At 39.4% G+C, this 13128-nt stretch overlaps 1 protein-coding gene across 1 annotated transcript in view; it reads right to left on the bottom strand.

The window, feature by feature from the left end:
• zcchc14 (zinc finger, CCHC domain containing 14) overlaps nt 1–13128 on the bottom strand; it is a 151634-nt gene that overhangs the window by 67260 nt on the left and 71246 nt on the right. Inside the window, exons 5-6 of the mRNA XM_072279717.1 lie at nt 11744–11853; nt 4289–4383 (exon numbers count right to left, since the gene is read on the bottom strand). Coding sequence (XP_072135818.1) covers nt 4289–4383; nt 11744–11853 — 205 coding nt within the window. The remainder of the gene's footprint in view (nt 1–4288; nt 4384–11743; nt 11854–13128) is intronic.

Below are 13128 nucleotides of genomic sequence, written 5' to 3' on the forward strand. Positions count from 1 at the left end.
ATTAGCCTGACTTTAATGGTTGGGAAGATGTTGGAATGCATTATTAAGGATGAGCTTTGCCTGAGATCTTGAAAGTGAAAAATGCTCTGAAAGAGGAGGAAGAGTGGATAGAGGAGATAAGAATAGAGGAACATTGGCCAATAATGATGACGAGAGAACTTCTCAAGCAGCAGAAAACCCCACTGGCCTTCTTATTGGAAAGGTCTGCTGCAAAATGACATACATGACAGAGATCAGCCATCACTGCTAGAATAATGGCATCTACAAGGTAGGATTCTATCACCACTGACTTAGAAAACATTAAGCTCTGAATAACGCTTGGACATTAAGGTCTATCATAATGTACTTTTTTTTAAAACTTGGGGAACCTGGGCATATTTGTCCTGCCTCCAACCATCATTGTGGAGCTCTAGCTAATGTGTAACTATTGCAGAAACAAACTTACTTGAGAGGGTTTAGATGAGATGCACGCCAATAAAAACTTATTTGCCTTGTATGTTTCTGTGGTCACACAATTTACAAGAAGGTGTTCCAAATGAATTTATTTTTCCCAATTGTAGATTTAGTCTGGGGTCACATAATGACCAATGCAACACTGCATATTGAGGCTGTAATAGTATAATAGTCAGGACGAAGGGTCTCGGCCTGAAACGTCGACTGTACCTCTTCCTAGAGATGCTGCCTGGCCTGCTGCGTTCACCAGCAACTTTGAAGTGGAAAGAGTAACGGTGCAAGGTGATCGTAGGTGATGAAAGAGAACAAATGTTTGAGGAAGTGGCATTTGACAAATAATTATGAGAAATCATCACAGGATTGTGGAGCAAATGCTAGAAATCTCAAACAAAATTGATGGAAATATATTGACTGTAGTTCATTGATAATAATAACTGGTATAGAGAACCCTCTTCATACCGATAAAGTGCAAACATAAAAATAAAAGATAAAAAGATGTTTGTTAAAACCAAGTTTAAATAAATAGATTTTGAGCTGGTGTGCATAAGTACCATCTGAGAATAATTGAATTCCAGAATTTAGGAGCATAATTCAAAGAAGCCAATTATCTTTTGAGAGAGACTGTTTAAATTTAAGTGACCAGCAGAAGAAGACCTGATTGTTTGAGGACGATTATAAAACAAAAGTGGTTCTGTGATGTACTCTGGTCCTAGACCATTAAGAGCTTCAAAACAAATAAGAGAACTTCAAAATCAATTTTAAAAGATACAGGAAGCCAATGCAGAGTAGATAGGATGGGAGTGATACGCTCCCTCATCCTAGTTTTAGTTAAAAGTCTAGCAGCTGTGTTCTGAATGAGTTGAAGTTTGTCAATAATTATGTACAGAAGATGGAAGTACTTGAGCTCAGAACAAAACTGTTTTAAACAAAAAGTGGAGGGATCTGAGTGAAGCAAAAAGATGAAGAATTAATGCATCAGATAGTTGGAAATTCGTGGTCACATTTCAGCTGTTTCAAAAAAAAAATGCAGTCATCCAATCTACTTTTGGCTTTGCTGAGAGCAGAATAGAAACTGACAACCAAGGTGATAAACTCAATACAAGAAGCGGAACTTTCTGTTATCAAAATACCAGCAAAAGAGGTCGGGTATATGTCATACATAAAAAATAAATCTGTTATAAGCTCTATTTTTATGAGAAAAGTAGGTCTTTTAAAGCAGTTATGACATTTATAACCAGTTAATAGCAACTGATCTTAAGTGAAGCTCATATTCCAATCTACTTTTAGGATACAGTCAAATTTTCTACTTTTACATTTGCTCAAAAAGCACAGGAATTTGAATCCCCAGCTTTTGACTTCAAAAGACAGAGGAAGAGGAAACAAAGAAGGACAAGGCTAGAAACTGGTTGGCACCTAAAACAAAATTACACCTTGTTATCTGCTGATTTGCAGTTTCTGGATTTATGTACTCATGAAGTCAGCCCCAGTCCATATCTTTTTTTACAAATAAGTGTACTATAAAAATATGTCCATTGAGGAATCAATGATTATCAACATAAATGCAGTGATCTGTTTGCAGAACACTTGTATTTCAGGGACTCTTAGCTGTACTGGTACAGGTAGGCACACAGGAAGAACCTGAGATTCTGGGGGTATCTCCAGGACGGGAAAAGACGATGGGATGAGATGGGAAAGAACATAGTTTTAATTTCATAAATCCTTCTTTATTCATAGAATTTGCAAAAATTTGCCTATCGCCACAATAGGTCAACGGCAGATACAATCTCAATGGCTCCCCACAAGGCTTTAGACCACCTAGACAACACAAACACCTACGTCAGGATGCTGTTCATTGACTATAGCTCAGCATTTAATACCATCATTCCCACAATCCTGATTAAGAAGTTGCAGAACCTGGGCCTCTGTACCTCCCTCTGCAAATGGATCCTTGACTTCCTAACCGGAAGACCACAGTTTGTGCGGATTGGTGATAACATATCCTCCTCGCTGACGATCAACACTGGCGCGCCTTAGGGGTGTGTGCTTAGCCCACTGCTCTACTCTCTGTATACACATGACTGTGTGGCTAGACATAGCTTAAATACCATCTACAAATTTACTGACGATACAACCATTGTTGGTAGAATCTCAAGAGGGCGTACAGAAGTGAGATATGCCAACTAGTGGAATGGTACCACAGCAACAATCTGGCACTCAACATCAGTAAGATGAAAGAGCTGATTGTAGACTACAGGAAGGATAAGACAAAGGAGCACATACCAATCCTCAAAGTGGAGAGAGTGAGCAGCTTCAAGTTCTTCGGTGTCAAGATCTCTGAGGATCTAACCTGGTCCCAAAATATCCAGGTAGTTATAAAGAAGGCAAGAAGGCAAGACAGTGGTTTGAAGAGATTTGGCATCTCAAAAACCTCTATAGTTGTAACGTGGAGAGCATCCTGACAGGCTGCATCACTGTCTGGTATGGAGAGGCTATTGCACAGGACCGAAAGAAGCTGCAGAAGGTTGTAAATCTAGTCAGCTCCATCTTGGGCACTAGCCTACAAAGTACCCAGGACACCTTTAGGGAGCGATGTCTCAGAAAGGCAGCATCCATTATTAAGGAACTCCAGCACCCAGGGCCTGCCTTTTGCTCACTGTTACCATCACTGAAGACACACACTCAGCGATTCAGGAACAGCTTCTTCCCCTCTGTCATCTGATTCCTAAATGGACATTGATGCTTTGGACACTACCTCACTTTTTTTTTAAATATACAATATTTCTGCTTCTGCACATTTAAAAAAATCTATTCAATATACATAACTGATTTGCTTGTTATTTATTATTATGTTTTATTTTATTTATTATTATTATTTCTCTCTCTGCTAGATTATGTATTGCATTAAACTGCTGCTGCTAAGTTAACAAATTTCACATCACATGCTGGTGATAATAAACCTAATTCTGATTCTGATACAGGACATTCAATTGTCACCACTTTCAGAAAATGCTGCATCATTACATGACATCAGTACGACATAAATATGCCTTTCTATACATTCCTTCAGCAAAGAATCTTGAATCCAAGATCCCAAGGGTTTTCTTTTAATGAACGACAGCCCCTCAGTAAGCAACAGGCCCTTAAATGATACTGTTCTCCCCTTTCTACATTTGCTGTGACTGTACCAAACATCAGTGTGTCCCTCAGAATGACATCCTAGGTTTGTAATGTCCCAGTGATAACAGACTATCACAGACAGCTCTAAGCACTGGAAGACCAGCAAGTTTTGGTCAGATCAGAGGGCATCTTTTACTGATTTGATAATACTCCAGCAATACTTGCCATACGCCTTTACATGCCTAGACAGGAAAATCTCATAAAGCACAGAGTCGGTGTTATATAACCTCTGAAAACAAACCTCAAAGAGCACAGCAACATTTTCCACAAAAACAAAACACATAAAATAGAAAGAACATGTAATAAGGAGTACTTAACTGGAAGGCAATGGTTTCTAGCAAAGAACCATATGAGCTAGTGCACATTTAAACTCATAGTGAATTCCACCTCAACACTCTGTTAAGATCTAGCTAAGTGTGTAAAACAACTTTTCAGAAGAGACATCAAAGTGTGTATTCCCTGCTATTTGATGTCTCTGTGTTTGGATGCCAGTCTCTTCACTTTCTTGCATACTACATTCAGAAAGCCAGGAATAAATTTCTAAAATTTGTGCTACTCGCACAGTAAATGCCTGACTGCTGATTCAGTTTTTTGATGAAATCCTATTGCATTTCATGCAAAAACATAAAACAAAAAAAAACTGTATCAAGTTACTTACTCAGATGCTGGCTGGTCTGATTAACTGTTGTGGTGCTGAAAAATTTCTGTATGTGGTCAGTTTTGATCATATGAGAAGGCAAGGATATCAAATATCTGACAAAATATAAATTCAGTAAAATAAATGTACAGGACAATTAATACTACAATGGTTTCATTTTGAAATGCTGATTACACAATACAATGGTCAATTAAGTTAAAGCATACTAGCTGTTTATAGTACTATCATCTGTAATCAACACTAGAAGAGGAAAAGGGCCTTTACACTTACAAAATTAAGATATTGGGCTTTTCCTCCAATAAGAGCACAACCAATACAAAGGGGAAAATATTTTTTAAGCAGACAGCTTACATTAAAAACCTACAAACATAAAAATATAACTATTAATTTGAAATTAACCCTAAAGAAGTTTAAAAGCTCTTTTCTGGCTTTAAATACCGGTTGAACTGTTGTATACTGTGGTCGGTAGTATACGTTTGTAGCTTAAATTAGGTTTGCATTTAAAGTTCAGAGTAGCACTTAAAACACTCTCCATCTCATTTATAGATTGTTGTTCTTGGGATTATGTCAGTTGGGATTTCATTCTTTTGTCAGCTCTTTCTGTGTAATAACAGCATCGAAAAAAACTGTAGTCAGACACTGAGGTCTGGACAGCTTTTTGATTATGCCCATAAAGTGGTGCTCCAGGCAAATGTTAAGAATATTAAAAATTCTAACACACATGTTGTAATAAGACTGGACATGTTACTTTGTTTATCAGCTGAATCTAAAATGCCTCTGTTTTTCTAAGTGTAAATGAGCACAGACTAAGTAAGGGGTTAGTGCAAGTCCATTTTAAAAGTGTAAAAGGCATCCGTTAGTCTTACGAGACCATGGATCTGTGCCTGAAAAGTCTTCACTCTCCAGGGTGCAGGCCTGGGCAAGGTTGTCGCACAGCAATGTGTGATTAAGTGCCTTGTACAACATTTTGCCTCAGCTGGGGCTCGAACTCACGACCTTCGGGTCGCTAGTCCAATGCCTTAACCACTTGGCCACATGCCCGCTTTAAAAGTGTATTTGTTTAATTTACTTTTAATTTCCCAGTTAATTGGGTAACCAGCTAGAAGCAAGGTGATTCGAATGGGAATATGGGAATATAATTGTTAATATGCCTAACAATGTGGTATGTTTTAGTACATCCTCCAAAGTTGGACTTTGGTGAGTAAGGAACCTCAGAGAGGTTGTAGTGATAGTGATTAAATAAATTAACTTAATTAAATAAAATTTTAAAATGGCCAAATCAGTTGATGCATTGCAGCTGTAGGATATGGAGATGATGGAAAACAATTTGAATCCCTACCAACCATATCAGTGGTAAATGTCTGCATCTTGAGAGGAACAACACATTGGATTTAAAGAGGAGGAGTCTGAGATTTGAATACTGCAATGTATCAAGGGAGAAAATTACTTGGATATATTGTTTAAGGAGCAGTTACACCCCTGAGATTAAGTACTGCCAGGTCAAGAGGTAGAAAAAAAAAACACTTGATCATAAGCAGGGTAGACATGGGTATCCAGAAGGTATTGTTAGGAGTTTCAGCTCTTGCATTTGTCCAATGAGTATGAGTTTCTTCCAGCCTTTGTGCATGAGAGCAAAGACCTCAAAGCAAACAAGCAAAGTAACAACAGCATCGTGGAGTTGCCATTCATGTTGGAGAAAACAAAATATTGTTATTGGGATCACTATAATTTGAGATTTAGGGTGAAAGCCTAAGGTCTGAAGATTGTTTTGCCTTCCTGAGACTAGTGTTGAAGATAGTTCCTTGGGGCTGGAAAAGCACTTGGTGGAAGATCATGATATTGATAGGATAAAGGAAGAGGTTCCCCTGAAGGGATATGAGCAGCAAGAGATCAAATTTAAAAGCAGAAAAACAAAGGCAATAATTTCTGGATTATTAATAAAAACTTCTGCAAATTGGCCAAGGATAAATTATATCAGAAAATCCTGCCTGGCTCATGGATGCTGTAGGAGAAATGGGTTTCAGTTATGAGGCTCTGGCACCAGTACTGAAGAAAGTTGGGTCTGTTACATTGCAACAACAAACAATCAGCTGGAGGAACACAACTGTAGGAGGAAAGGAACTGTTGACACTTCAGGTCAAAACCCTTTATCAGGACTCACTGGGACTGCCCCATGGGAATGGGTTTCATTAGAATGGAGTCAGGCCAGTATCTCAGAAAACTGAAAAATTATGATGATAGATAAAGCTTAAAACAAGATAGTTGGGGGGTGGGTGAGGGGAAATTTATAAACTTAAAAAAAGATGTATAGTGGTATATGGTAGCAAAATGGAAATGATAGCCATAGTCTGTCAGGAAGGGACAGAGGGACAGCGTAAACATTAAAGAATACTTCTAATCAGAGAGTTGGAGTAGGGGATAAATGGCACAGACAAAATTGAAGGTATTTTGTCATTTATATATCACACATATAACAAAATATGTGAATAAGTAGTGTAATGCCCTCATTCAGATTTCTACTGCTTTGCTGTGAGATAGTTTATTCTAGCAGCTTTCTGTAAAATCAGTGTGCCATGCTGGAAGGAGTGTTTTGGCTTCAGTTAATGATGAGGAGCCATGTTGTCCAACTTAGAAATGTGTGTCACCCAATCAGGATTGTGGGATATGACAGAAGGTTCTAGAACTATGGGGAAGAGTTTGCTGAAGGGCAGTAGTCTGGGTTGTGGTCTTTTGGCAGGAGCTGCAGAGTGGGGCCTAAGAGAAAATGCTGCAGAATGCCGTTAGAGAGTCCCCATTGCAAGAAGTGCTTTGTGTAAATGAATAGCTCCAAGGAGGAAGCGCTGATACTCCCAAGGGACAGTCAGTTTGAGATGTCTTCAAGGAAAGTTCGGAATGTGGCGGCTGCTTTCACGTAGACTCTGGGTCTAGAGCGTGAGTAAAGAGATACTCCCATGGATACTCCCATGGCTACTCCAGAATGAGCTCCAACATTTATGTGCACATTGGACTGGTTTAACTGTAATGGCCCCTTTTATTTTTCTTTTCTTTTACTGTAACATCTTTGTTAAAGTTGAAAATTTTGTAAATATATTTTCTTTATAATTTTATGCTGGTGTACCATCTGTCACTTCTGGACTATCAATAATTGTGTATAGGCAGTATTTACACAGCACTCACTCAATCAGAACAACGCAATGTTCTTGTTTGGTTGAACTCCAAATCACAGCAATCAGAGAAGGATATTGTTTATGAAAGGTGGCCTTCTCACTGCTAAGTCATGTGGCTGTTCACAGAGTTAGCTAATGAGCCATTATTCTTTTTTTTGCACTATTTGTTTTGTAATTTATACTAATTTTATGTAATTGCATTGTACCCCTGCCACAAAAAAGCCGAATTTCATATGACATAGGCAATTAAAATAAATTGCTTCTGAATCTGTTTCTGATAATTAAGTCAGATGATAATGGGAATTATTTAAGAAAGAGGTGGCAAATGGAACCAGATGGGGGAATAAATCTGATAGGTGAATTATGTGACTGTGGACTACCTCATATTCTACCTGGATTATCTACAGCCTAACAATAGGAACACTGAACTTTCCATTTTCAGGAAATCCCTATCCTTCTGTTTACTGTGAATAACTGAGATCTCTTTTTCATTTCCTCTATTTCTTGAACTTGTGCTCTCACCTTCCTCTCCCTCTAAAGTGAACAGATAGAATTTCTCTTGTTTCCTGAAAAAAAGACATTTTACAGATATCCTGGAATAGAACCCCCCCCCCCCCAAAAGCAGATCAAAGTTCAAAAAAGTTCGAAGTTCAAAGAACATTTATCACCCTTACAACATACAAGGCAGGAGGAGGTGTAGTTAGTCTCTAGAAACACCTTAGCTATCAGATTCTCCATTAAAGCTTTTTCTTTGCACAATGCTTGATCGAAAATGGACTGTTCCCTTGTTTCTTAAATGTACTGATTGTCAAAGTTAAGAAAGTTTGGATGGAGATGCGTGTTTTTGTTCATTTGTTTTTAGGCCTCCTAACAGTATTGCAGGGGACAGTATGAATCAGGCAGTTAGATGAGCAATGTAACAAGGATAATAGAACAGGAGACTTTATATATAGACTAGGAAACCTAATAAGTAATTGTAGTATGTTGTTTTTATGACGATCAGTGCATTTTATAAGTAAACAAGATTGAGTTAGACATTCTAAGCTGTTTAACTTGTGGGAGAGATGGGCAAACTGAAAGTGGAGCAGATATTAAGGAATGTGATAAAGGCAGCAAAGAAGAAAGATCTTTGTTCATACTACAATTACTTTAGGAGGACTAAAAACAAATGAACAAAAACAAGTATCTCCATCCAAACTTTCTTAACTTTATTTTCTGAACAAAGATCTTTCTTCTCTGCTGCCTTTATCACATCCCTTAATATAACCATTACAGCACAGAAACAGGCCATCTCGGCCCTTCTAGTCTGTGCTGAACTCTTACTCTCACCTAGTCCCACCGACCTGCACTCAGCCCATAACCCTCCATACCTTTCCTGTCTATATAGCTATCCAATTTAATTTTAAATGACAGCATCTAACCTGCCTCAACCACTTTTGCTGGAAGCTCGTTCCACACAGCTACCACTCTCTGAGTAAAGAAGTTCCCCCCTCATGTTACCCCTCAACTTTTGCCCTTTAACTCTCAACTCATGTCCTCTTGTTTGAATCTCCCCCACTCTCAATGGAAAAAGCCTATCCACGTCAACTCTATCGATCCCCCTCCCCCCTCAACCTTCTACGCTCCAAAGAAACCCAACTTGTTCAACCTTTCTCTGTAACTTAGGAGATGAAAGCCAGGTAACATTTTAGTAAGTCTCCTCTCTACTCTCTCTATTTTGTTGACATCTTTCTGCTCCACTTTCATTTTGCCCATCTCTCCCACAAGTTAAACAGCTTAGAATGTTTAACTCAATCTTGTTTACTTATAAAATATTTCTATATAAATGGCTATTCACACTACTTTCATGGAGAGGGAAGATAGCCGGAATAAAGAGGAGCACAGGAGGGTAAGACAGGGGTCAGTTTGATGAGGACCAAGGAGGGGTGAGAAATGATGGCTAGATAGAGCTGGATGGAGGGAGGACATGGTGCATGAAGAGACTGGAGGGTAATAAGTTGGGACACAAAAGCTATGGCTGCTGGGATCTCATAACATTCTATGAACACTTCTTCATTCTGCCTTTTTTCAGGAAACATGGGAAATTCTCTTTGTAGAGGGAGAGGAAGGTGAGAGCACAAGTTCAAGAAATAGAGTAAATGAAAAAGAGGTCTCAATTATTCACAGTAAACAAAAGGATACGGATTTCCTGAAAATGGAAAGTTCAGTGTTCATGTTGTTAGGCTGTAGATAATCCAGGTAGAATATGAGGTAGTCCACAATCACATAATTCACCTATCAGATTTATTCCCCCATCTGGTTCCATTTGCCATCTCTTTCTTAAATAATTTCCATTATCATCTGACTTAATTATCAGAATCAGATTCAGAAGCAATTTATTGTAATTGCCTATATGATGTGAAATTCAGCTTTTTTGTGGGAGAGGTACAATGCAATGACAAAATCAGTATAAGTTGCAAAACAAGTAGTGCAAAAAAAGGAACAATGAAGAAGTGTTCATAGAACGTTATGAGATCCCAGCAGCCATAGCTTTTGTGTCCCAACTTATTACCCTCCAGTCTCTTCATGCACCATGTCCTCCCCTATCCAGCTCTATCTGGCCATCATTCCTCACCCCTCCTTGGTCCACATCATCTACCGACCCCTGTCTTACCCTTCTGTGCTCCTCTTTATTCCGGCTATCTTCCCTCTCCATTCTCAGTTCTGATGCAGGGTCTTGACCTGAAATATTAATAATTTCTTCCCCCGTCACCTACCCCCGTTCCCCACCACAGGAGGTTATTATTTTCTTTCCTCCAGTAGTTTGTTTTCTGCAATAAGAAACATTTTTGGACTGGGGGCCTGTAACTAGTAGGGTACCACATTAAACCATGGTGAAGCCCTAGCTGTTCAAAGATTTGAATTAGGTGACTAAGTACAATATATCCATATTTTCAGCGGCATGTCGCATGGTCAGGTAGTCGGCGACTAAACCGGCTCCACCACTAGGTTTGTCTGGTGAGGAGGGTGGCTAGACTCCCTGCAGGACGAAAAACAAGATCTGTCAAAGGGTGGATGAACCCTCTCGTAGGGTCAACGGCCATCTAGCAAACACGTGCCGTGAAGTGCGGAAAGGGCATCCCTTGCATCGAAGCTTGGTCTAGCCATTCACTGCAACCGAACTTCCCCCAGCCGTCTTGGACCCCACCGTGCCACTGGATCCGGGAGGGGATGTCGAGAGGGTGGGTCTGGACCTGTGCAACCCCCTACTCACCTAAAATCCATTCAAGCACACACTGTTCCTTTCTGAGGAGTGGGGTATCCTCACGCACATATCAAACCCCACTAACTGACTGAAAGGAACCATAATCATCCTATGGGATGGATAGCCACACAGAGAGATCCATATTTTCAGTGGATACAAAGCTGATGATCAATTAAGATCTATAGAACTGAAAGAAGACCTCCTTTCTGCTGTATTGAAATTATTTTGTAATAAAGGCTAACATACCATTTGCCGTATAATCGTTTGAAGCATCTTATATTGACAACTTGTATACAAGCACAGCCAGGTTCTTTTGACACTCAATATTGCACAATTTCTTACCATTCAACAAATAGTCTGTTTTTCTATAAAGTATGCCAAAGTGGATAACATCACATTTTTCCTACTTTGCCCATCTGTCATTCAACTTGTCATTATTTCTTTGATGCATCTTTAAATTGTCTTACATGCTTACATATACTTAGCTTGTGAGCAAATTTGAAAACATAACCTGAGCCAAATCATTGATGCAAAAAGTTGGGGTTAAGCACTGATCTTAAGCATATCAAGATGAGAATGATTTGTTTTATTGCCAATTACCATGTTAAGTGCAGGACCTAATCAATAGCCTCTGAAAATCCAAATACACTCTGTATACTCTTCCCCCAGCTTCATTTTGAAAGAACTCTGCTCAATTCTTTTTTTTTCTCTCAGTGTGCTCTGTTATTACATTCTACATTATATGTTTCAACATCATTTCTTCCACAGGGTGATAAAACAAAAAAGCAAGAAGCTTAAATCTGTAGAAGTCAGAAAATATTTGAAACACTCAACAGGCCTGGTAGGATCAATGGAAAGGGAAGAGAGTTAACACTTTGGTTTGAAGAGTCTTTGTCAGAACTCCACTTCTCTTTCCTTAAGTGCTGTCTAATGAGCTAAGCACTTCCAACATTTATTGCTTTAATTCCAGAATCAAGAGAACTTCAGGATATAATATATTTTATTATTTTAAATACTAACTGATCATGTAATTGAGATTTTTACCTGAGGTAAGGCTCCAGATCCACAAGTTTTCTCTCCTCTGTGCAAAAGTCATGGCTGTTGATTTCTGGAATGGCACTTTCCAAGTTTTCATCTGGGAACATTTGAGGAAGCTGTGAAGTTAAAGTAACTTTTAGTTTACTACGTAGTCTTGTTCAATCATGTTTGGACAGGGTTTTCTAATATTGGTATTCTAAAAAAAGATCGATTCCCAAACAAAGAAGATGAAAGAGGCATAGAAGTCAGCATTGCAGCATAGAAAGGCCTTTTACGTACCTACAGGAATTCAGGGATTCCTAAAACTGGTATATCATAGTGTTGGCAAGTAAACAAGATAGTGGCAACGTTAAAATCAGATTCAAATGCTACTTGTTGCATACCTATTTCAGGCTTAATGGACAGGTGCATGATATTTAAAACATCTTCTGCTGGATCAGTACCTGGGTATATAACCCAAAGAATTTATTTGAGGAGTCGTTTAGAAATATCATGGACCCTGGCACCTGGGAGGCAAACTACCGTCTGTGTTTATTTTTCGTGTCCACAGAATCACCTATCTATCCCCCTAACTATAGAATCTCTTATTATTGCTGTCATCCTCCTCAATTCCCTACGCTTCTGGGCCACAGGGCCAGACTCGGTGTCAGAGGCACGGCTGCTGTTGCTTCCCCCAGGTAGGTTCCCACTACCCACTCCCCACCCTCCCGCCACCAACAGTACTCAAAATAGAATACTTATTGTTGAGGGGGACAGCCACAGAGGTAATCTCCACTATCTGACGTTCTCCCTTCCTTCTCCTGACAGTCATCCATTTATCTGTCTCCTGTAGCCTTGGGGTGACTACCTCCCTGTAGATCCTGTCTATCACCTGTTCAGTTTCCCTAACAAGCTGAAGGGCATCGAGCTGCAGTTCCCTAACACAGTCTCTAAACAGCTGCACCTCGAAGCACCTGGTGCAGATGTGGCCATCGGGGAGGCTGGTAGTCTCCTGGAAATCCCACACCTGACACCCAAAACAGAACACTGGCCATGTTGATACACCCACTGTTCTCTCAAGAGTTAAATAAGAAATAAGGAATGAACTTACTTGAGAAAATCAGGTTGGTGTCGGATCGCAAGAGAGGGAATTTGTTGAATGCCTACGAGATGGCTTCTTAGAGCAACTTGTGCTCGAGCCTACTTGGGGAAAGACCGTCTTAGATTGGGCGTTGTGTAATAAACCAGATGTTATTAGGGAGCTTAACATAATGGAACCCTTAGGAGGCAGTAATCATAATATGATTGAATTCATATTACAATTTGAGAGGGAGAAGCACAAATCACATGGAATAATGGGAATTATAGAGTCATGAGAGAGGAGCTTGCCTGGGTGGATTGGAGTAGGATAC

Source organism: Mobula birostris, chromosome 15 (genome assembly GCF_030028105.1).
Source record: "Mobula birostris isolate sMobBir1 chromosome 15, sMobBir1.hap1, whole genome shotgun sequence".
Taxonomy (NCBI): domain Eukaryota; kingdom Metazoa; phylum Chordata; class Chondrichthyes; order Myliobatiformes; family Myliobatidae; genus Mobula; species Mobula birostris.